Consider the following 26,237-nt stretch of genomic DNA (forward strand, 5'->3'; position numbering starts at 1 on the left):
AAAGAGGCAGATACAGTCCATAGGAGACGTGATGTGGTTCGTGGGGGGGGCTAATGAGGGGTGATTGCCTCACCACGAATTGATAATGGAGGTTGTGCTGCAGCAGGATGCGGAGGCAGCTGTACTTATAGTAGAGTACAAAGCTCCTCTGGCTGAATAATTCAATGAAGAGACAATTTCCTCCTTCGCTGCCGAGCGTCGCAGCTAATTTAGAAACTCTCTCGTGTGAGTATCTGCATTTAAAAATAAAAAAAATAAATAAATAAAAACACACAAGGTCACTTATGTGGAGTAGTTGTCTAGTGGTTGTAGTCATTAGACTGTTTTTTCTGCATTCGTCCTCCATTATTCTGCCTCACAGAAACTTTTAATACGAGAGGTTCTGCAGCTTTTTTTTATTATTATTATTATTATTCATCCCAAATAGTTTAGTAGGTTTGAATACAAACACAAATCCTCTTGAGGTGTTGAGACAGTGATTGTTTGTCCAGATCCAAGCTGCACATCGTCAAGTTAATTCAGGTGTTTGCATGATAAGACTCGGTCTGATCTTCTCGCATCGCAGGCTGTCAGATACCAACAGTAAAAGAAATGAATCCAGAAAGTTTGTTTACTGACTGACAGATTTAGCTTTGGGAGGTTTGTCAGTTTGGTTCATTTAAGGCCTAATAAGCTCAGGTTCAGCTCCATGACCATAGACTTTATATAAATATGGACAAAGCATCTTCACCTCCTTGTACTGGCCAAACCGATGCTATATCTTTGGATGCTGGCGGAGCCATCAGGCCAGTTTGGAGCCAGAGCCACGTGGAGCCATGTTGTCAATGACCCGCCCACACTTCCTCCAAACTCACCTGGGGTTTTCATTTAATTGATACTGCACTCTGCTCCACCTCCACCAGTCACAAAGAAGTGTTCAATCATAGACTGTACTTTTTTGCAACTTTCACAGTCCAGTGGGAACGCTTTGGTGTGGTGATTTGCATGGCGACATGTTTTAGTCAGTCGCCATCCACTAACATGGAGTGGGCGGAGCTTATGACCTACACTGCAGCCAGACACCAGGGTGAGCTCTACTTTGGCTCCACATTAGAGAGAGCGTGGTCAACTCAAATCAACTCAACCCTCACTTAAATATCCCAGCGTCTACTTCCTTTAAATATCTTAAATGAGCTGTAAAATGCTTTGTAGCCCAATCACCTCATCAGTCATGGAGCTGTGTTTACCTTCTCCTCAGTCTCCGTGTTCATCCATCACCGTTAAAAGGTTGAAATTACTCAGATAAAGCTAAAATTAAACTGTAATTTAGTATTATCATTGTAGCATTAGCATGCTAGCCATAATAACTTATTAGTAATTGAGGTAAAGTTACGTGTCAGTTAAATGTGTCTATCTACATGGATAAATTACATGAACACATGGGTTTCACAGTATATATGACGCTAGCTGCTATTTTTCTAAGCCTTTAGTCTAGATAACTAGCTAGCATAAGGTTAGCATAAGGCTAGGCTAACTTCATTCATGTGTAAAGTGGTGTTGGGTGTTTTTGAGATCAAGGTTCACATTAATGATGGTTTGACTTTATTTTTCTATATAAAATCTTAACAAACATCAAATAGAGACATTGACATTTATCTCATCACATAATAGAGAGAAACCAGCTGACATCCAGTTCTTCCTTTTAATCTTCTGCTCCATAACTTTCTTTGTTTTCATTTTATTCTGTTGGTGCCACTTCTCTATGGGTGAATATTGGTTAGATGTATCTAACATGTCGCCCATGAAACATGTGACCAGCTCAGAACCAATCAGCATAGAGGGACAGATCAGACGCTCCATTCCCTGGTTGGACAGACTCTCTCTAATATATGTCTCTCGCTTCCATCATCGCATTAAGCTGCAAAAACAATTTGGTCCAGCAGATCTTTTTGTCAGAGTTTCCTCTGCGTTTGACTTCCAGTCCATCCACCAACGTGATGACAGCGTCATCACTCATGGTTTATATTTCGTTAGCCATAACCTGAGCCTGTAACGTTTATACCATGTCTCTGCTCTAAAATCTAAAGACGGTGACCTTCCATTCGTCCTAAACGAGGACGCCAACTGCCCACGATGTGACAAACGAGATTAATATTCCCACGATACGCACTTCCCTTTTTTCCACTATCCCGCCGTCTGGTGAATAATTCATATGAGGAAAGAAAGACCTACACCAGAGGTTTCTGTTTATACTGAGTGTAAAAAGAAAAGGACGTGCACCAGCCTGTCACTCAAACCCGAGAGTCCTTTGTGTCCACTGTATAAGACGTCGTGCTGTGGACACACAGAATAAATAACTTTCATTGCAGCTCTCCTGCAGTTTACACTTTATCTGCTGCTGTAAATGCCAAATGGTTTTTTGAAATGAATTTCATCAGTCTGGCAGACGCAGTTAAAATAATCTACACTGACTACATCCCAACACAACCCGTCCCATAAGTCTCAAAAGTCCTCTCACTGGAGCTGATATCAGAGCTGCCACACTGAAGGGCATTGCCTAAATCAGATGGGATCAGGTTGCACTGTGGCCCTGCACACACACATCACACCATAGATTCACAAATTAATGTTTTGGATCAGAAAAATGTCCCTTTCTGTCCATAAACTACACACAAAACACCACTCCAGCATATCTGCAGTCCAGTTAAGAGGATTTCAGGGTGCGAGTTCGCAACCAAAGGGGCGATATCGCACGCCGTCAACATTTTTACCCACAGCGCAGATAAGCCTGCGCACACGGAGCTTATACAGATTATAAAAAGCAGACAGAATGTCTGCTCTCACCTGTCCAGGGCGATGCAGCACAGGTGCAGAATGGACGCGGTGGTCAGCAGCACGTCCAGCGACGTCCGCACCAGACAGAAGGTCTCGCCGTAGATCCAGTGGTGGTGGACGAGCTCGATGGCGCCGAACGGCATCACCAGCACGGACACGAGCAGGTCGGCGAACGCCAGAGACACGATGAAGTAGTTGGTCTTGATTTTCCTGGTGGAAGAGAAGAGGAAAATAAAGAAAAAGCGCATCCACATCAGTAAACAGGATGAAGTGCTGCGTATGTAATCTGTAACGGTGCACTTTCACAGTTATGACTTAACATAAATGTTTAGTTTCATGTTTTAAGTTGGAGCGAAAGAGAAAGTGACGGTTTTATGAAAAAAAAATAAATGATCCGACTGCAGCGCAGCAGCGGCCAATAACAGTCACATTGTTTAGGTAGAAACAAATCAACTGGAGTGTTTTTATTTCTGTTATTTTGAGGCCTGATGCTGCTGCTGCTGCTGATGGTGATGATGATGGTGGTGATGATGATGATGGTGATGATGATGATGAGGAGGAGGATGAGAATTAAGAAATCAATTGCAGAAAAGCAAGCAAAGAGCACATGAGAGGTCCTTGTAATCACAAAGAGCGTTTCCTCCGAGGTGTTTCTATCAGGCTGCATTTGTGTCTTTTGTTAAAGGAAAGAAAACAAACGAGGCTCAATTAAAAACTTTTGTTCTTGTGGATACTAACGGATGGAAAGTGAACCGTGTTTAATGAATAACTGGCAAACATTTGCAAATAGTTTATTGGCACATTTCTCACATCATTTGCATAGTGTTTTTTTTTTTTTTTTGCCAGCAGCCAAGATTAGTTTAAAGCTGGACCGCAGGACTTTTACATATGAATGAAAGTCACTTACAGTCAAGTCTCTGCTAAACTAGTCCACAGAATGCTGATTTTAGGTTTTAATATGGAGTCTGTGGCCATATTCCTGCGTTGGTTCACCTGTAACGATGCGTTTAATGTCAGATCTGTAGAGGGGATCATACATAGTGAAGCCATCGGTAACTAAGATAAAATAATCCTATCTTTGATCCACAGTGGGGGGAACTTGAAGTGTTGCAGGTAGTTAAAGGAAAATGCCCCAAAGACAAAGAACCTAATAGACTGAGAGTCAACTCCCCATAATATGACACAAACAGACTGAGACCTTCCCTGGAAGCTCTTCCTTGGAACTCCTTCCTGATCCTGTAGTTTTTTACTCGTGTGTTCTTCTCTCTCATTAGTTTCACCAGTGTCTCGCCGACACGTCCGTCCATCTAGCTGTGTGTGCATATATTGTCATGTTTTTCCATTTCCTTGTGTTCAGTTCAGTTCGTTCTTTTGGTTTGTGAGGAACCCTTCCCACAAGAAAAAAACAAAGAAACCCAAAGTAAAATAAAATGGTAGTAGTGACCAAATTCTGACACTGAGTAAATTCAGTTTGTTAAATAAGAAGCTCTTCACCACTGAGCTTAAAATGCAAATACAGCCATAAATGGTGAAACCCAGAATCAGTGCTCGACTGCACTAAAGCTCCTGAGAACAAATAGGTTCAAATACCCGCAGACACATTTGTTGACTTCCTAAAGGAGTCAAGGCTGTTGCAGCTGCAGCAAACACACATTATATTCTTTAAAACCTTTAAGACCCTGAAGACAAACGTTTGAAGGAACATTAACGCTGCCATCAAGGCGTTAAAGTTTACTCTGTGGTTAAAGCAGAAAACAGACGGACGGGAAAAATGTCAGGGTTGAGGTCGGTTTCTGGGTTTGAAGAAAAAAGGGAGAAGATGGAGGAAGGAACAACAATGAAACAAACAAAGAGGAGGAAACATTCATCTACTGAAAAAAAAAGCTGAGGAAAGTCACTTCTACAAACACACACACACAGACGTGAGAGGAGACAAAGAAAAAAACGGAAAGAAAGTAGGAGATTAAAGGAGATTCATTTTGTAAATAGTGAAGCATAAGGATATAACAGAAGATCTAGGAGCGAATCCACTTTGATTGCTGTGGCTTCCAGCCTGCAGAGCCTTTATCACCTTCTCTGTGGTGAAATGTGATTTTCTTTATCTAAGCGTTACAGCTGTCAGAGGTAGGGGTGCTAAGGGTGGGGGTAGAGGTCGCGCTGTTCCTGCAAAATATTACAGACATAAAGACAAACTTTTCAATAAAACAGACGTACTTTACATGCATCTGCTAAACTGTTCTCTGCAGCATCTCTCCTGTTAATGAGACTGTTAATGAGCTGAGGGAGGTGATCTGGAACTTACTGTCTTCTGTCTGCAGTACGAACTATTTGATTCAAGGTACAAACAGTGTGTTTAGCAAATTATCTCCTTCACATCATTCAGTCGCTTCTGCGTCGATATTTATAATTTATTCATCCACAAGGGAAATTACTTGGTCTCAGTTGCACATAAAAAAACATTCCTGAGAAATACAAGTAAAATGAAACAGTATTAGCAAAAAAAAATAAATATAACCCCCTGAAACTCAAGCTTTTGTTTGGAATTCATCTTCATTTCTTTAAGATAAGATTAAGATCTTTAGGTATTTGAGATGAAGATAGAAAATATGCATCAACTTTGAACTGGAAGTAGGTTTTGAAATAAATTATGTGGCCACAGGGATTATTTCACTGTATATTACTATTTCAGTCACTAATGTGAACCAAAATATAAAACTTTAGTTTTAATGCAAAAGCAGAATTGAAAACGAAATTGAAATCCCAACGTCCTCAAACGTGTACATGTGAATTTATTAAATTTTCATGTTAAATCAAACTAGAAAAGTTAATGAGAATAAATAATAAAGTGTGTTGATCCTTCACTACCAGTACATGACAGATTACGGTGTCTCCCTATGTGGACAACGGGTCTAAATGAAGCAGAATAAGCTGCAAACAAACCTAAGACGTAATGTCCCCATATGAGGACACAGGAGGTTAAAGACAGAAGTAAATATATTGTAAATATACAAAACTGAGCCTCATGTATGAATCAGACTAGACTTAAACCTGGTATTAACGTGTGTGATCTGATCAGAAGTGGTTTAGCTTAACACTCCTCTGCTAACACCTGCTAACACCTGCCATTAAAATGCATCTGTGCAAACGTGCAAACGTGTCCCCGACCAGATTTAAGGATCCAGACTCAGGAAACAGCAGAACATTCTCACAGCTGTTGTCTCTAACAGACGAGTAAAGCTGCATCAGAACCGCGAGCAGCTGTTTGTGTGTGAGTCACGACTCGGGGAGATGATACATGTTTTGGAACCCGCTCCGAAGTATTTATCATTTGTGTTAAGCTATTGTTTACACCAATCAGCCACAACATTATGACCACTGACAGGAGAAGTGAATAACATTGAACCGTCTTGTGACAATTTTTGATTGAAAAATATTAGTTATAGTAAACAGAGCGCGGCAGAGCCTATTTGTTTCAAAATATTATGGCAGGAGGTTGTAATCATGCATGAATAAGTGCCGCGTTTCTGCAGAGAACCAATCGGTTCAAGGAGAGTGCAGGAGGTCTGAGGACTTGGAGTCGTGTCAGAGAAGTTATTCCCTCCTTCCAGAGAAGAGATAACTTACGTGTTGCCAGGTAGCATGACATGTACTGAAGATAACCACCACTGTGTATAAATACTGTTTCATGCTCCTGCTCAGGGAGTTCCTTGTGTGAGATTCTGTTCACTGTTGGATTTAAGAGACTTAAAGATCCTCATTCAAGAATGGTGATTTCCCTTTTCACTTCACACACTTCAGTGTTCTGCTGGGGAACGTTTGGGCCACGTGGATGTTACACACAAAAACGCATTAGGAACAACTATAAACTGTTTTTGGAGGCACAAGGGACCTACACAATATTAGGAAGGTGGTCATAATGTTATGCTTGATCAGTGATGTTGCACAATAACAGTTATGAATGTTTCTACACACACTCATCATTTTACCAGTGAAGAGAAATAAAGACACTGGTCATTCTTTAGGAAATATTTCTACTTTAACCTGGTCTCCTGTGTTTATTGCACATTATTATATTATTATTATTATTATTCTAGGTCTGAACGGGGCCAAAGACCCCATTCGCTGGAGGTCTGGGTCACCACGATGATGGACGCCTACTCACATTACGTCCCCCTGAGAGAGGAGTTCACACTTGTTCTTGGACTTTAGAAAAAACACGTTCGATTTTATCTTCAAGCCTTTTATAATAAAAATAATAATAATAATATAATCAAGACCTAACACACATCTGTTAAGATATTCTGTATATGCTGCTTTTTTATTTCCTTCCAACAGGAAGTTGTGCATCATATCAATCAAACTGACAGATTACCTCAGGGATGTATCATGCTGCTGATTGATTAGAGTAAAACACTCATCCAGAACAAACATTAGTAAAGTAAATATTAATTTCCTATGATTTATGATGTTCTGTATTTGACTTTCAGAACAAGTACATCAGGTTTTCTTTATTTATCTGCCACAGTCTCCTGTTTATCTATTCAGGAACAAGTCCACACCTCAAACATCCATCTACCTGTACCGACCTATACAGGAGCATTAACCCACTGACTGTTTATACTATGGACAAACTCATCGTGACGTCACCCGTTGGATTCTGAACCTCAAAAACGAAGCCCGAAGTGTCACCATGTTGGATGAACTTTACTCCGCCCACACTCGGACACTCCAAATATAGACATGGGGGTTGTGTTTGGGCAGAGCTAAAGCATTGTGGATGTTAAGACCCGCCCACCGAACTCTCTGCTACCTGTTAGCTCAGGCTACGACCTGTCACTCAAAGCAGGAACGCCCTTAATTATGCAGAATTTTAAACCTTAATAAAAAATAAACAAATGAGTTAGACGTCGTCATGAATAGTGAAATAAACTATTGAGGCCAAAAGGCTGTAAACATGTTTAATAATTTAACATGGGGGTCTATGGGGACTTGCTCCGTTGTGGAGCCTCAAGTGGCCACTGCATGAACTGCAGGTTTGTGCACTTGCGCACGGGCTTCATCGCTTCACCTTGTTTGTCTCAACTCTCGACACCCCCACTCCCACTCACCCTCTCTGTTCTTTCTTCTTCTTATTTACAGTCTCACTGGAGGAACCAAGGTTTACAGGGAGCTGAAGTTTCCAGAGATATGGCCCCAACCCTGAATCTCCCTCCCTGGATTCCTCCATCCGGACTTCAGAGGACCACCATCGCTCTAAATCTTAACCTCATCCCGTCTCCTTAACAGGCTCAAAAGAAACTTTTTTCGTCTTGTTAGTGAATCCCTCCCATGAACAGCAGCAGACATCAGACCCCCCCCCCTCTCAGAAATAAAGCAGGCTGACGTTTCTCGCTGCACATCATGTTGCTGTTTCTCCAGCTCTGATGTCCTGCACGGACGTCTTTCTGTGGCACCTACACAGAAATCAACACACACTCGCTCTCACTCAGCCTTGTCACACAAAACACAGAAGTGTTTGCTGTGCAGCTCTGTGCTTGATAAAGACCAGAAGTGCTGACACAAAGTGACAGGATGCCACTCTGACATGATGATGGCCTGAACCAGGGAGCTCCGCTCGTAACTTTTCTGTTGAATCAGTCAGATCGGGGGGTGTCAAACTCATTTTGAGTCCAGTTTGATCCAAAGCAGACTGAACCAGTAACACAACACAATAATAACCTACACTTCAGACGCTTCCCATGTGTTTTAGTGCAAAGACAAACAAGTAAATTGCTCAGCGTTGTGTTCTTTGCACTTGTCTTTCTAAAACAGTGCAGAAATCAGGGTGCAGACCAGATTAGAACATAGACAGCAAACTTCTGGCCTGTTGAAAGTAATGTCATGTGTGTTATGATGGAAGAGAATTCCCTCATTAGTCAGTCAACCTGTCCGTCCATTAGCTGCCATCATCTCGTTTGCACCGCAGGTGTTTGCACTTCAGTGTTTGCACGACATTAAAGAAGCCAGTCGGTCAGTGAGCCGACGTGTTGTGCACGCTCCCTGCACCGCGGACGCTCCGCCGCCTATAAATAGCTGCAGTGTGAGCGCACGACTGTGAGGGTTTTCCATCTGCCCGTCGCTAAAACCAAACAGTCCCTTAAAGCGGACGGTCGACGCTGGAGACGACCAGCTGCCTGCTGCACAGACCATCCTGCAGGACGCACATGTCAGCTACATGCAGCGAGTTCACTCCAATCACAGAAGTTTATTTCATAAACACACACACTGTTATTAATGGGATCATGCACATACTGTATGCGGTAACTGTGCACTCACTCACACACACACAGTCACGTTGGCTGTAATTCAGAGCAGTTCAGAGACCATCAACAGCCTCCGGGGGGAGAAGCATCGTGTTTAGTTAGCATGACATATTGTGTTTAGCTTAAAGTGCTATGAATAAATAAACTTTATTAGGAGGGATTGTGTTACCATTAGGTTGGTGTAATGTACGGATGCAATAATATATCAGCAGTGAAAAGAGACCAGAGGGGATTTAAACTGGAATTATCTGCTGTGATTATGAGGTAATAATATCCCCTGTTACAGAAGCTGTGATTCTGTCATATTTATCCTAGTATTGTTTAATTAAAGCATTTTTTTCTTTGGCTGGTTAGACGACGGGGGAGTAACAATAAAGTGATAGTATTATGTTTCCGTAAAACACGTCCTTTGGTGCTGTGATAACAGCGTTTAGCTAATGCTCGTACTTTGTAATAAGATATTAATGTAATTATTGCCTCATTTAAATTATTCACATCACTGAATCCAAGGGGACAGAGCGTGCATCATCGGACACGGTGCCTTTTTAGATGTTTATAAAGAAATGTTTCCATTCAAAAGAACAATTTTTTCAAAAATTTTCATGTTTAATTTATAAATAATTAATTTGATGAAAAAATAAATAAATAAAAATGCAAGAATACATTTAGGAGGAAACATAAGTCTCCTGCAAATACTAATAAATTATTTAAAATATTGATAATTAATAGAAACGAAACAAAATAATATTAATCCTTCAAAAAATAAAAATAATAAAAAAACAACATAAAGAGGTCATAAACATATTAATGAAAAACAAATAATAAGTAAAATAACAAAATAAAATACTTACGTTTGTGTAATTTACAAAAATCTATTTAAAAAGTTTTTTTTTCTGATTTAACTTTTCTTTTTGTTGTCAGCCACCAGTCATTTACACCCGTACGCATCACATCACACACTAATTTCCCCAAAGACCCTTTTTAATTTTGCAATTTCCTGTCGCTTCTTAAGTACCCGTTGAAGTCCCAGATAAATATTTGCCAGTTATTAAACCTACACCTTCGAGCAGGCAGGACGTCTGATGCACAAATATGACACGTCATCAGTATTGTGTTTATTATGAGGAATGAAGGTTTGTGGTGGAACCGCGGGTTCATCACAGTGTGACTCCTCATACATCTGCTCAGCGTCTCTGTCTGTGTGTGGGCTTCTCATTCACACACTTGTCGTGTCACAGTGAGAGAAACAAGCAGCGGTTGTGTTTGTCTGGTGGTTATTGATGAGTAGTTTAAGTCTCTCTGGGTCACCAGCATCCTGAAGGGAGACTGTGTCTGTTTATTCAGGGGCGTGAGCAAAACGCCGCTGAGACGGTGAGGAGCTCCGACCTTTTTGCGACGTCATGTCTATAATAATACATTCTGAAACATCGTGTTACCAGTGAATTAAAATGGTTACGTTAAAACATAAAACGCTAACTACCCAGTCAGACCACAGACTGTTTAAAGATGAAAGGCAGAAGTGATCCTCTGAAGTGATGTCAAAGCAAGTAGAGCTCCCCCTAGTGTCTGGCTGCAGTATGTAACACAGCGAGCCCACGTAGCTGAAAAGGCCACGCCCCTTTTTTGGGTAAAAACAAAAGAGAAGTTGCTGCGTCTCAATTTAAAAGACAAAACTCTGAGATTTTCTCTGAGGAATAAAAACCGTAGAAACGTGTGGCTGATAGTCGATATGTGTAGCAAACACTCAATCAGTTTAAATTATGATGCTAACGTTAGCTAATGTCAACGGCCAACAAATGCTAGCAACACAAAATAAACACTGACTACGGGAGATTTGCATTTACCACCAGTGATTTGTTTTCACCCAAATGGGGGCGTGGCCTAATTTGCTACTGTCATCCACCTCTTCCATGTTAGTGGGCGGGGCTTGGGCCAAACTATGTCACTAAAATACTACTACCAATACTTCTATATAACAACCAGACCTGTGAGTACAACGCTAAGACTGAGTTTCCTGTGAAGCATAAATGAAAAGGCCTGAACGTACTGAGACACTTGTTCTTCCTCTCTTTTCGTGAAGTAAGTAACAAGAAGTATGAACCGAGAACCATTACCACATATTTCCTAAAGTTTTTTCAATCAAGCTGCAGCGACGAACAACTCCTAAAACTGGAGTAAAGCTTCACAGCCGTCCGTCTTCATTACTGTGACGATGACTGACCGCTGGACTCATTTGTTGTGCGATGTAACAAACAAGCCGCTCGCTGGTTTGCATTCACAGAACCGGTTAGTTTTTTATTTTTATTTTAATGATGCGCTCGGAGTTTAGATTTATTTCCTGTCACGAACAGACGCCCGAGGGAGATTCCCCGACCGAGCAGATGTGTGTGTGTGTGTGTGTGTTTATTTCCCAGTGGACGGAAGGACAATGAGAGAGAAACTGAGACGATGGTGCCACTGCTGTGTCCTCGGGGAGCAGAGACATCAGAGGTGACTTTGTCAATCACGAGTGTTTTTGAGCGCACACATCAGGACGCGCTCACTCTGCATGTATCCAAACCCCAACTTTTTATTACTGCCGTTCCCACGTGAACGCACAACGCACTGGTACAACTCCTTCCATTACCCGGCACACGCCTCAGGTCAACATCAGGGACAAAGGTCACAAGAGACGGGAAGAGACAGAGACAGAGACAGAAAGACACCGAGTATCAGACAGAGAGTACGAGAGAGGAAACAGACGGGATGACACAGAGGAGGAGGAGGAACGAAAGACAAGGTGGAGAGGACGGGAGCGAAGGGGGAGACAGAGGAGGAATCATTGCGATGACAGCGTCTCCCACGTGAGCGTCCGTCCTCGGGACAACCTGCCAGCTCTGCATAAGCTCTGCTTGAGTTTCTAATCTGGCCTCATGTCGCTCACTTAGCTCCTGTTTCCTCTGTTGCTTTGAAAACAGAAGCAGGTTGGAAGTTCTGCTACTCTTCCCTGTTCAAAGATTCGAGGTTTGTTATTTGTCCCATGCACAGTGATGGTGGACAGGTACAGTGTCTCAGACTGGACCGTTTTCAGTGTAGCTCATGGTTCAATAAACACACATGGTGACACTGTGTCACTGTGTCACTGTGGTGAAGATGGAAAAGTCAGAAAAATTAAGCAGCATATTGAAAGACAGCTGAGTCGGTTGTTTGGGTTTTTTTTTTAGAGTGACCAGACGTCCCAGATTTCTGAGGACAGTCCCCGTTTTGGGTGACATGTCCCCCGGCTAAAGCTGTCCACAGGAAATGTACCTAATTTTAGCTTTTTATGAATGAGAAAATAATGCACGCAGATTACAATTATTACATTAGCCGGACATTACAGACATAGCAGTTTAGATACGAATAAATATGTCAAAATAAATGAAACCGTAGTTGTTACTGTTTCTTCATTTCATCTTGATAACATTGAATTCTTTCTTTCTTTCTTTTTTTTATCTCTGAGCTGTAAACGTCCGCATATTTCCACTTCATTAGTCGGTGCTAACACGGAGCCATGCAAACCTGTTTTACTACTAGTGTGGGATTATTCTATAATATTTACTCATCATCACAGTAAAATAGTCCATCATTAGTCAACCAGTAGAAAATGTTCTGAACATGCATGAAAAAAAACTACCGTAATACACTCTGATACCGTCAGGATTTTGAATAATACCGTGATATATATTTTTGGTGGTGCCGCTCAGCTGTGTGTACAGGTACGGCAGCAGCGAAATGAAAACTGCAACAGCCCGAACTGTGCAAACTATCCACGTTAGCTCTCAGCATTCAGCATTAACTTAAAGGTCGATAAAGTTCAAAGAAACAAAGCTCGTCCTCACCGGAGTTGTCTGTCCTTGCAGACGGCCACCATCACCAGCAGGTTTCCCAGGATGCTCATCAGCATGACCAGAGACAGGAAGCAGATCAGAGCCATCCGCTTCGGCATGCTGTCGCTGCAGAGACGCCAACCAGACAGAAGAACGACAACAGAGAGAGTTAATCCACTGTACGCTGCTGCACGGAGGAGACTTTCATTCATCACTGTATCATGAGGAGGAGCCGCACAGGAATAAAAGACAAGTGATGCAATCTCACTAATTGCTTGACGCAGGTTAACTGAGCCTTTATCCGGGGAAAAGTGTTGCTCATCGCATCGTGTCAACTCTGAAATAACTTTAGATCAGAAACTTTCAGATGTACAGTGGTTAATCTACAGTAGGCGGCAGAAAGTCTTTCATATGTCGTCCTTAACAGGTGCTGAGACAACCATTTATATCTCCTCCATCTCCAAGGTAGTCGATATCCCAACACCCAGCCAGGCATTATCATGACTTAAAATTAGCAACGCCAGCGTCAGAGAAGGAAAAGTGCAGCAGCTTGTTCAATGTGAAGAACATGTTCTAGCTCGTGTCGCCTCCGCCTACACAACACGTACTCTAAAGGTCGTGGATTTAAGTTAGGAATGTTTCCTTGGTGTTTCTTGTCGAGTTTTACTCCGTGTTCATCAGTGGATTAGTTTCTAATCTCCATTCTTATTTTATTTTATTCTTATGTCGGGTTCATATTTGTTTTTCTCATCTCGTAACTCTTGGACAAAATTATTTCCCTGCAGGGATCAATAATGTGATCTTGATCTCGACTTCACCTTTGTGGTTGCTAAGTAATAAATAAAAGAACTTTGCTTTGTTAGTGTGAACTGCAACCAACAGAACCCCAGACCTAAAGGTTCTGCAGAAAAAGGTTCTGCACAGTTTGGGAGTTTCCCCCGTTTACAACCAACCATGATAAACCCAGATCCCGTCTCTTCAGATACTTTCAGACACGTAGCTCAACAAAGAAAACGTTCCCCTTGTTTCTGTACCTGTCGACCAAACGTCTGCTGGATAATAATTTGGCACTTGACAACTTTGAGAAAAAATTAAACGTTCTCCAGGATCGATTTATTGATTGAAACCAAGGTGCTCCATCGCCTTCAGGTTCAGGGCGTGTGTCTCTTACTGGGGGAATATATATATATATATATATTTACATATCTGTAAACAGACCAAAGCTCCTGGTTTTCCTTCGTACTGTTGCTTGTGTTTTGTACCAGTTTGTGTTCACTGGACAATAACTTGAGAAAAGAAGTGGCTGCAGTAATTGTGATAAAAACGTTGCACAGCTTTCAGAAATACAAGAATAACAGGAGGATGAGTCTGTGTTATCCAAGGTGATCCATGTTTGACAGCTAGTTAATTAAGTGGAGGCCACATGGCATCAGATGTGACGTATGGAAAGGTGCCCTTAAACCGACAGCTCTTAAATCCAGTGTTTTCATCACCGCCGCTAACGAAGGGCAGACATGTCACCGCTGACAATGAATATTCAAAAGTTTCCAGAACTCTGACAAGGCTGTCAAAAACAGTGATGTACAGTGGACGGATCGTTTTCCAGGAGCCCCTCGATGAAACACGTCTGTCAGGGAGACAGAGACTCTGGACCGGTGTGAAGGAAAATGCAGAGGGGTCATTTTTTCTCCTAACGCAGGCTGGTAAAGTTTAAGAAGCCCAGATGTAAGGCGCTTATTCATGATCCACCGCGGGGAATATGATATATTTTACAGCATGAAACTGCAGGCGTTGCATTTTTTTTTTCTCACCCATACATATAACCTTGGCTTGGCTTCAACCAAACGTCTCAAGGTAGCAGCGAAGTCGCCGGAGTGGGTTATGAATCAAAAGCCTTTCGCAGTGAGTTGTGCGGTTTAGGAGCTCTCTGGAAATGACTTGTTTAATCTCAGACTTGTTTGACATTGGTAATGCATTATAGTAATCCTCCTGAGGTTTGCGTTTTCTCGCACTTGAAGGCTTGACAGTGAAACGGGGGGTGGGGGGGGCACAGCCATCAACACAGACTTAACACAGCACAGGAAACTAATTACAGGAGAAATACTCTTACTTTCTGTGACTTTGACCTGCAAAAGAAGATTCTTTTTCTGTCTTCTGTCTGTCCACATTATCCATGATATGCTCATATACACCGATCAGCCATAACATTAAAACCACAGACAGAAGAAGTGACTAACATTTAAACCATCTTTTGACAATTCAATGTTCTGCTGGGAAACTTTTGGACCTGGTATTTATTCATGTGGACGTTACTTAGATATGTAGCACCCAACCAAGACCGGACCAGGCCCCCCATCCCCATAGCAACGACACTCCTTGATGGCAGCAGCCACAAAAACCCTTTAGGAACTCAAAAAATCAAGGGAGACCAACACAGTGTTAGGACATCTCATCTCATATTCTACTGCCGCTTATTTAGGGTTGCGGGGGTTGATGAAGCCTGAGGACGGGGTCCATCCTGGACACGTCACCAGTCTATCACAGGACTAACACAGAGACAAATAACCATTCGCACTCACACTCACACCTAGGGTCAATTTAGAGTCACCAATCAGCCTAACGAGCATGTCTTTGGAGGTGGGAGGAAACCGGAGAACCCGGAGTAAACCCACGCATGTAAAGTCTGTCCAGAAAGACCCAGAAAGGCCCAGAAAGGCCTGATCCTCTCGCTGGGAGGCATCAGTACTAACCACCAAGCTACCCGATATTAGGTCGTAATGTTATGGCTGATCGGTGTACGTCTCCATGCTGCATTCAGGAGCCGTGCCTCATCCCTGTCTCTGCCAAATTATTTTACTCTCAGCGTCCGAGGTTCAAAAGCAAAGCGATCATTTGCAAATGAGTCTTGTTCTTTGATCATCGAAGCCGACGCACGAATCGGATAAAATGGGAACACTCTAAGATTTACAAAAAATAAAAATAAAATAAAACAAATACAGCAAAGAAAAGGTCCAGTAACACCACACTAATCTTCTTTCATCTCGGATCTGCCTGACCCTTTTCCCTAAGCGAGACATTGATATGCATGTTATTGTACCAGCGAGTACCTTTTAACGGAGCAGCGGGGAAGACAGGCAGCATACAAATGTCTTCTTTCATGAGAGATGAGCCTCGGCTTATTTCTCATTCTGGCTTCGACAATGAGGGAATCAGACGCTCGGTGGTTTCTCTCATTAGTTTCAGTTCATTTACACAGGATCTGCTTCTTAATTCATAAAAAAACAATGAAGTATCCGGTGTAAAGTCCTGTATAAGATCTAAACATGTCTAAGTAACATTCACACCAGTGAATCCAGGTCCAAACGTTTCCCACAAGGTGATTTAAATGTTATTTACTCCTCCTCTCAGTGGTCATAATGTTGTGGCCGGTGGGTGATTGTGCAGGACACACGTCCAGGTCACCCGGTTTTGCAGCGACTCACATTGTTTTCTCATTTTGCACCAGGCCATGTGGTCCAGATCGGTTTTCCAGGTTCTCTTCCCGGATGGTCTCATTCATCTGCTGAGGAACTTTCGAGAAAAACATCTGAGACTGAAACGTTTGTAATTCCATTGACATCGGATACGCGTGAACTCTGACCTGCAGCTAAGCCCGACTTCTGGTGGGCAATCAGCGTGCAGCTGCCGTAATTAGGCGCTCGCAGGCAGACGAGGGGCGACCGGGGGGAAATGCGTCGGCCAGAAGAGGAGCTTAAAGCAGCCGTTCTGTCACTGGGCAGCTGGTTTCTTTTACGCCCGTGTTTCCACACAGCTGGAGGTTCTGAGACGCTTCGACTCTGGTGATTTAAAAAGTGAATCTGAAAGGAACGTTCTCTTTGGTGGAAGGAAGTCACCTGCGCTGTGGCTGCATTTAATAACGAACCTTCAGCGCCTGTGACTGGATGTAAAGAGCGGAGGGTTGTGTTGCAGCGAAGAGTCACATCGATGTCCCGGAAAGAAAAACTCTGAGGGACAAATCAGGCGTCGGACAGAATACGCGAACGATTCAGCCTGAGCTGTTGAGTCAGCTGAGGTGAACCGATTGCACGGGAGTTGTCAGAGGAGCAGAGTGTTGTTAGTTGCACCTTGTCCCTGTCGGTTTGCACCTCAACACTCTGTTGTAGCTGATGTAATCACAATCTCAAATAAAAAAAAAGAAAAATTGCCGCCGGGCTTTTCTGAGTCTGCATTAAAAACACAACTTTTTCTTTCTCTCTCTCTTATATTCACAAATTTACTCAACCTGCTGTTTTCCTATTTATGTGACACGTTACTTATTTGCTTCCTCTGTGCTTCGCTGTTTCATCAGGAACCTGCTTTGCTGGAGCTCTGACGTGAAACAGGACGTTAATAGAAATCGGCAGTAACATAAAAGAAAGGATGACGAGAGCGTCGTTAAATGATGCAGATCCTGCAGAGGACTCGACGTCCAGAGCTGATACATGATTTAATACTTGACAGTTCTTGTTCATCTGAGGACACGTTTGTGGGACGGAGTCTGAGCTTTACTGACAACTACAAGGAATTAAATGGAGTGAGATCAGTGGACTAGTCAGCATCATTTTCCTGCTCTGTTTTAATAATCATACACAGGTTTACTCCGATGATGCAACTGGATTTGCTTTATTTCATTCACATTAACACAGTGATATATTTTCCTTGTAACATATTTACTTTTATCTAGTTTCTCTTGTCTGATCTTATCCTATAAAGGCATCGCAGACACAGGAGCTGTGATTGGTCCGTTTACCAGCAGCTTTAAGGTTTTATCTGATACTTAAAGAATGAAAATCATACAAACTTTGTGCAAAAACAGCCTTTTTATTTTTTTAAGGCATTTTGTGAAGTTGAACAGGATAAATACAACTAAGAAATACATTAAATATAAAATAAAATTCACAATAAACCGTCATGATTATCATTAAAAACAGTGGTATTGGGTCTGACAGGCACCAAAGATGTTTCTAAGCTTTTAAAAAAAGATTCCAGGTGTTACCTAACTTGACTTGTTGCAGGTTTACCTTGCTCAGGATTTGCACCGGATGCGTCTGCAGCACAACTTCAGTGGCAAATCCTTAAATGACTGAAGTATCGATATTTCAGTATCGATCATCGCTACTGTTTTGTCCCAATTTAGAGAAAGAAGCAGCAGGTTTGTTCTGAGTCGTCCATCTCACTGATATGATCTTATACTGACAAGTTGAAATAACAGTTGTCAGAACTATTTAATATGTGTGAACTAAACGTACCTGTATTGAGACGTGGAAATAAAGATATTTTTCTGTCAGTTGTCTCTAGAACCTGAATAAAACATAAACATATTTACGCTGCTGCTGTTAGCGCTGATGGTTTATTTTTTCTTCTTTCTACAAATGCACAGAACAGAACATTAAGCTCAGTGAATGGATCCTGTTTCCTTTCCAGGAGCGAGACATTTCCTCAAAGCACTTTTCTTTTGCATGTGTTTTGTCTGCGGCTCTTTGGAAGCTGCCACCGACCTTAAAGGAGTATTCAATAAATGAATGAGACTGCCGGTGATAGAAATAGAAGGCATGAAAAACTGCATTAAAGTGTCATCACTGCTCCTTCTTCTTCTTTTCTTAGATAATATATCGGTTGCGAACTCCACGTCACCCCTGCACGTCCACATCGGATGCTTCCATCAGGCGCTGTGTGTGGGTAAACAGCAGGGAAGGCCTTCAACTTTACATTTGTTTCTTATTAGAAAAGATTAAAAAAAAAAACAACAACATTCTGGCTGGTCCTGAATGCAGCAGTAGGATCCACTAATTGCAAACAATAGCTGTCTGGACGCTGGGATTCTCTCCCAGCAGGCACAGACGAGCTATTATCCAAACCGGTGTCCGACGCTGCTTATCGCTGACACGAGGACAATGTGGCATCAACGTGGACCGGGTCACGACGGTGTCTCCCGCTGGGTGGGACCACGAGAGAGTGAAAAGGGAGGGAAATAATTAAGAGTGGAAGCTAAATCTAAATTGCCAGTCGGCTGGAAACATTTGACAAAGGAGATAAATCAGCGTGTCAGAGTTAGCGGCGTTGGCATGAACAGCTTGTTCTCCCGCTCCCCGGATTGTAAACAGAACTAATAAAAGCTCACGTGAGTTGAAAAACTCAACAGTTGACTGGCTGAAATAACCAGCAGGTTTTTTTTTAAATATGAGTCCATCTGAAACGTCTGGACTTTGGACGTGTAGTGATTTTCTCTGTGCACGGACGGGGAAAAATAAACGCTCTTTCAGCCCCCGTGACAACTTGACACCTGTATGTGTTCTTTCAAAATAAACCTCGAAGCTAAAAATGCTCCAGGTTCAATAAATGAAACCTCATCTCTGCCCTTTGCGTTTGATAATTTGAGCTGGTGGTCAGTGAGGATTGGACGCGGTGCTTTTAGTGGCGGTGAGGCTGCTGCTCTGTGGTTTTGTCCCTGTGAGTGAGCGTGAGCGGGGGCTCGCTGCCAGTCCCTGCAGATTATTTTCTTTGCGGTGGCAGGGGGCTGAGCTCGGGGCGGCTGCAGCTGAGCTCTGCTTCTGAACGACAGGTTTCGGTTTCTGAGCCGCCGGGTCAAACTGGAGTTAAATTCTGTTATCTTTACCTCACCTGTGGAAAAGAAGCTTAGGCGACACATCCAGACCAGCCTGCGTTTCATACCTGCTGCTTCCCTGCATTATTACACCCTAAGACAGTGGATCTCAACCTTTTTCCTTTGGAGTCCCCCTTACTTGTATCTAAGAATTTATCTAAATAAGTTTGGTATATTATCACCATGGCCGAACATTAAAGCATGTGCAGCGGCTATTTTTTTATTTTGAAAGCAGTAATTTCTGAGTTTCACAACTCGGAGCTCATTTTTCCCAAGTTGTCTTGAATGCAGCATCACCTGCAGCTGGATCTGAACCAAGACCCACCTCCACCCTACATCTGATTGGCTGGTGATGTTAGTTTGAAGGGAAAGGTGCATTACTCTCATTCCATTGGTAGATGAACTCAACTGACTGCTTGAACCCGACAATATCCCGCATCAACACCGTAGCCTGGCGTGCACCTCCCTAGAAATCTAACTATGCACCACAGCGTAAAATTTTTAGTCACTATTATTGAAAGTGAAGCAGGAAGTAGAAACACAAAATAACCCGATGGGCAAATGAGACACAGCGCCGACTAGTGTTTGGGTGGAGTTGTTACAGAGCGAGACAGAGTGACGAGACACACAAGTATAAATGACTCGCGCCCACATACGCTGCCTATGATACGATAATTATTGTATTTGTATGATATATCAGCCTCTATACGAACAATAATTCCAAAAAATGTTCCATAATTTGACCCCTTCAACACATGGCTATTAGCAAACACAAACAGTGTTAGTTTATTTAAAGGTGAAACAGCATTAGAGGCTATACTATATGGTCTGTGGTAATGTTTTACTGTAGCAGATGGTCTTGAGCAACATCAGATCAGGTATGTACGATAATTCTCCCCAATTTCACGATAATTTTAAGCTTCTGGTACGATAATTTGTCATTTCCCATCTGGTAACACTGGCCTTAAGTAACAGACGTGTTGCATGACGTGATGACTGTGGCTAGAGACTAACAAAAATAATGGGATGCATTTTTCCACAAATAGGAAAGGGGCTGTCGTATTTTAAGTTTTATGTCTCCCATCAAGAAAAAATGTGGCATAAATTATTAATAATAAGTCTAGTTTTACTTTGCCTATCAACACAGTTTGGTAAAAACTGGCACATAAGTTGAAGTTAGCACTTTGTACAGAGATTCAGTGACGCTGCGTTTTGCTGCTACGTCGTCTTACGTTGGTCATGTGATTTGGACTCATTGGTGCATTGGTATTTTTCTGATTGCAACAATCCAAACGGCTTCTGGAGCTCTAACTCCATTATCATTCACAGAATAAAAACACATTGAGCACAGTGAGCAAAAGGTGAGGACCTGCTTTGATCTGACATTTACCAGAACACATGATCGGGGGTATGTTTGGTGGCAATGACGGTTGACACAAGTTCGTTTGATTGTTTACAGCTAAATGAAGCTTATCTGCTCTTGCTCCGTGCGCCCCCGCCGTCATGATTGTAAATGTCAAGCTCGTGTGCAGCTCAGAGCCTCTGGAACGTAGTAATGAAACAGATTAAAACAGTGCGGCGTGAGATCAAGCCGCACTGAGCCAGCAGCGACGGGGGCTGTTTTATGGAGGGAGGCTCGTCACGAAACGCAAATGAAATGAACACAAAATAGATTCAACACGAGATCTTAACAAGAGAGCACCGCCTGCATCAGAACAGAGGAAATCACAGTCATCAACAGTGCACGGCAGCAATCAGTCAGTCACACAGGCCCAAGCCTCACATGAACATGCATACACATTAATTCATTTGGGTGTCAATCAAAACCTATTCCTCATTAATAACACAGCCTCTCTGTCCATCACACACAACCCGCCTTGTCCTTCCACCAACTTTTCCACCACTCTGTCTCCAGCAGCGCTTCCATTTGAAAAACAATCACCTTATTCCATCAAAATCGGTGACCGGGGCTGCAACAGAAAAGGGCAAAGGAGTCGATGCATCCTATTTCAGAATTTAAATTCTGGACACATTTCTCACGACAGGAAGCCGTAAATCAATATTCCGACATGGAACACAATCTGTTTCATAGACGGCAACAGACAGCAGACAAAGTTGGACCCGCAAAGTCTCGTAAAAAGACGTGATGCTTTAGGAATCAAACATGAATTTTAAAGCAGTCGAATCTCTGGGCGAATCGTTTTATCCTTGTTAGACGCAGGAACAATCGTCAGAGAGTTACGAGCTGTCGGATCTCCGGGGATGCGGCCGAGTTTTTTAATCTACTGGCAGATGACTGACAAAAGCTCTGTTTGCTGAAGTGTCAGCGTCAGGATGGATGCTCTTCTTTGGAGAGCTGTCCTTGACTTAGGGCTTCATGTTTCCAGTCGACTCAGATGAGTTATTAAAACGAGCTGAAGGTGGTGAATCACGCTTAACGTCAGTAAATGTCATGAATTTCGTCAAGTCAAAGGTCAAAACGTGACATTGCTTCTTGTGCTCATCCTCTAAACTCTTTCTCTCCTATGAACTATAAAAAAAACACTTTAAAACTCACCAACTAAAGACTTGCTCAAATCACCCTTTACCTAAAGCAGCTGCTGGTAACCCTAGCAACAATAACTCCTGTTGCCGTTGCCTGTTGCTGCGTTTTCATCGACCTCTGATTAGCTGCCCACATGCTGTAGCTCAGACGTGCCTGGTGTTGTGTTCTCTGACAACTCTGACCAATCTAGGCTTTGTGGGTGGGATTTAAAAACGGGAACATCATCCGTACTTATCTTCCCACGTCGTGGAAATTTACTGCCAGAAAACATGCTTCTAAAATCGTGCACAGGAATAAAACAAATTAAATTTAACCCTAACTAATTAAGAGAGACGAGATACAGCTCATATCCTGAACATGTGCTCTAACTGAGCTTGTGAAGTTGTCCTTCATCTGAAGTTGTGGTCACCTTACCAATAAAAACCCAGTCCACTATGTCCTGTAATAACTCTCTAGCCTGTTCCAGCAAGCGTCAATTCATATCATGAGTCTGGTTACACTCCATTTGGCTTTAATTATGGGGCGTGTAATATAAATATGCTTCTGCACGCAATTGGATGGCTGGTAATTGTTGCTAACAAACTCTAAACAGCTGCTTCTCCGACAGCTGCTTATTTGCTGCGAACTAACACAACCCAACCATCCAACCCAGATTACTCTTATGTCCTTGACCTCACAATCGATTTGAGTTGTTTGGTTCCAGAGATCTTTGCCATATAATATAATCAGGCCCCAACAGAGGAGTTTCAGACCAACTATCTCACCCTTAATTAGCTGCTTAATGTACAATGGTATGTTAGAAGAGCGGCACAGTGAGGCAGCAAGACTATTGATATTAATGCTAATTTACTTAATGTTTCTGTTATTGATTTATTTGGTCATTTAGATTTTAGATGAAGGGATCGTGATCCAGTTAAATTTATTAGGACTTGATCCTTGTGGCGTCCCCCAAGGCTCAATACTGGGTCCACTATGTTTTACTACTTTTATTGCATTTTTTGCTACATTTATCTGAAGTGGGTGACATATTGTTGCATCAGCACAGATGCTCCAAAGCAAGAAGGTTCTGAGTTCTAATCTACGAGTCGACTGTGGCCATTCTGTGTGGAATTTGCATGTTCTCAGTTCTCTGTGTTAGCCCTGTGATAGACCGGAGCAGCTAGCCTGACAGCTGGGACAGCCCCCCCGCGACCCTCCAGAGGACAAGCGGTTAAATAAACTGAATGAATGAATTTTAGCAGCTCGTTCCCATTTAGCTTTAAGAATGCTGCTGTAATGACATTATAGCCCCATTCACAGCGAACACAACAAGCATTAATATCCAGTAACATCTGGCTTTTTGTCTCTAGTGGGAAAAGATACAATCTGTGTTGATTCCGCAGTGAAATGAGTCACTGTTACTTATTTGCTCCACCTCAAGCAATTAATGACGTATTCAAATCTACACAATTTAATGCTGCTTTACACTTCTTACTGTTTTCCATGACACAAAGCAAAAAAACAAAGCTGGAAAACACTGAACGCAGTTTCCTTGTTTTAGCAGATTTGCAAACAGAGGGGAACTAAAACAACAAACGATGAGCTGATAAATCGCTGTATAGCTGAGGATTGGTGCAGCTTTAACTGATAAATTCACGGCTGCATTTCACATTGTTGCATCTTCAGACATCTTTAAAATATTGAGTTAACTGCTCCTAGAAACCATGTCTGAAAGCTGCCCGTGACATTCGAATTTGTCTGTTATCATTATCAAGAGCGAGGCTGGTTCCTTCACTCCCAGTTTAAGCTGACAAAGAAAAAAGAAAAACTTCTGGATTTGTGTATTTTTTTATTTATTCTTTTAGAAATACTTGTAGTTTTCAGTAGCAGGAAGGCGAATCCTGAGATGTCTTGTTTTGTGTGCAGTATCCTAATTCGCCACAGATATCTGAGCCCATTTCAGACACATTAAACTCATCTGGGCTCCTGAGATGGATATAATATCATGACCCTGTCTTACTTAATGGAGCGGTTAATGATGTGTGACCAGTTCTGGAGGCAGGGAAGGACAACAAAAGCGTCGACCAACCACCCTGAAGTTAAATATGCACCAGAGAGGGTTCGCAATGAAAATAAAACGAGCTGCACATGATAAAGAGTCAACAAAATCTTCTAATCATTACTGTGTCCTCTTCAATGAAAGCTCAAGTTAAATTTGAAACATTTTTGTTGGTGTGTTACAGCCCCCGTGGCCCAGTCCTCTCTGGTGTTTCTGCCACATGCAGACACGGCTGAGCAACAACACAGGCTGAGTATTAACCTTGACCGACCCATGTGGCTTCTGTTGTTGGAGAGTCTTGGCGTGACGTAGCATACGAGTCTGGTAACACGGCATTCGGATTTCATTATGGGGCGTGTTTCAGTTGATGCAGAGAAAACAAACCTCTGCATGCAATGAGAAAGTCTTACAACCAGTCAGAGCCATTCTGTTGGGAAGTGGCTGTGGTTTAGTAGGTAAAGTGTTTTGTCCACGTACCAGAGGGTTGGCAGTTCCCTTGTAGTTGTTAATGTGACTGAGGAACACTTTGACTACTCACAGGTAGAAAACCCCTGTATAAATAAAAGATCAACATGTATAATTGCCTGTACTTGGGCAGCGACTGATGACATTTCACAAGTCCAAAAGAACCCAAGTGCTTTTTCAATTGAAAGTACACATTTGACCAAGTATCTAACTGTACAGCACCGTCCTACCCTCCAGATTCTGTACTTCATTCTCTGAACTATAAAGTACACCTGCCAATTTCAGTGAATTTGTTTAGAATAACCCGAACACGCCCAACCGTTAGAGATAATTCAAGTACATCCATCTATCTACACCATAACTAAGTGGCTACGTATTGGGACAAACTTCCACCTGGGGCCACACCCACTGAGGGGCAAAAACATGGTGAAATGTATCAGTAAATACAGTAAAGTGGATTATTAGATCAAATTAAAGACAACTGGACAATGACACCATATAATAAATGGTCCACAAACACTGACATGTGGCCAGAAATCAGTTCTCCTGATATTTATATGAACCTGAAAGCTGCTACTGGAGTCTGATTAAACTACAAGTTCATGTGATTTGGAGGTTGGAGGAAGTTTAAGCAGTAACATCATCAGTACCACTAGGCAACTGTTGGTGTGTAAGATCCGCCGAGGCTTAAACGCTAATTAAGCTAAGCTAATGAAGGCAACTCAATATGGACTGTTCTTGGAAACATGATAAACACAACCCCACTTTAACGCAGCAATAACCACAATTATGACAATAACTGAAATAAGTGAAAAATATAGAGAATAATGGCCAACATTTCCATTAGTAATCTAACACGAGGAAATGTCTACAATCTTAAAACTAATCTTCAGAAGCATAACGGTTATTGACAGAAAATTGCTATCACTTCACTCACAAAGCCCATAAATCCCGTAAAAGCCTCTCCAGAATGAATCTTTAAATTCAATCAGGAAAAGCCCTGATAAAACACGTGGCGCCTGATCATCCTTTAACTGTTTCTTTGTTTTGAGCATTTCCTGTTCACTAACTGTTCCGTCATTTCAGATGTCCTCACTTCACCCATGCAAGTTAGCCATTGTGCTTCACGTCAGTGTCGTTCTAGTCTCTTTGACTTTGCCATCACCTACATCTGGAAGTAAAGACTTTCTAACCAGCACCTGAGCTCTGACCAGTTCAAAGTTACAGCTGGTTAGTGAGTTTATGAGTCCTAGTACTGCACCTGATCCAGCTGAAGAAGTCATGGAGGAAATTATCATAAACACACTGAAACCGTCGTGGAATGAAATGCTCGGCTCTTGTGTTGGGCAAACCAGCGCTCCAGTATCTAACACACTGAATGCATTAAATTTCTATCACACACTCCTGCTGGATCTAATCTAGCCTAATTAATTGTGCTCTAATTAACCTGCATCCTCCCTCAGCTGTGGAACCGTTTTATTTTACTGCCTGTGTCATTTATAGGTAGTTCCAACCCTGTGCATCATAGAGAGATTGACTTCTATAAATATTTGTAACTGGAAGGCTCTTTAATGCACCTTTA

At 42.2% G+C, this 26,237-nt stretch overlaps 1 protein-coding gene across 2 annotated transcripts in view; it reads right to left on the bottom strand.

Moving 5' to 3' along the window:
- The window catches only part of htr4 (5-hydroxytryptamine receptor 4), a 187,257-nt gene that overhangs the window by 73,225 nt on the left and 87,795 nt on the right, over nt 1–26,237 (bottom strand). For both annotated transcript variants that reach the window (XM_047585264.1, XM_047585265.1), the window contains exons 3-4: nt 12,977–13,090; nt 2,824–3,024 (exon numbers count right to left, since the gene is read on the bottom strand). In XM_047585264.1, the coding sequence (XP_047441220.1) occupies nt 2,824–3,024; nt 12,977–13,090 (315 nt within the window). The remainder of the gene's footprint in view (nt 1–2,823; nt 3,025–12,976; nt 13,091–26,237) is intronic.

The sequence above is a fragment of the Mugil cephalus genome, chromosome 5 (assembly GCF_022458985.1).
Source record: "Mugil cephalus isolate CIBA_MC_2020 chromosome 5, CIBA_Mcephalus_1.1, whole genome shotgun sequence".
Taxonomy (NCBI): Eukaryota; Metazoa; Chordata; class Actinopteri; order Mugiliformes; family Mugilidae; genus Mugil; species Mugil cephalus.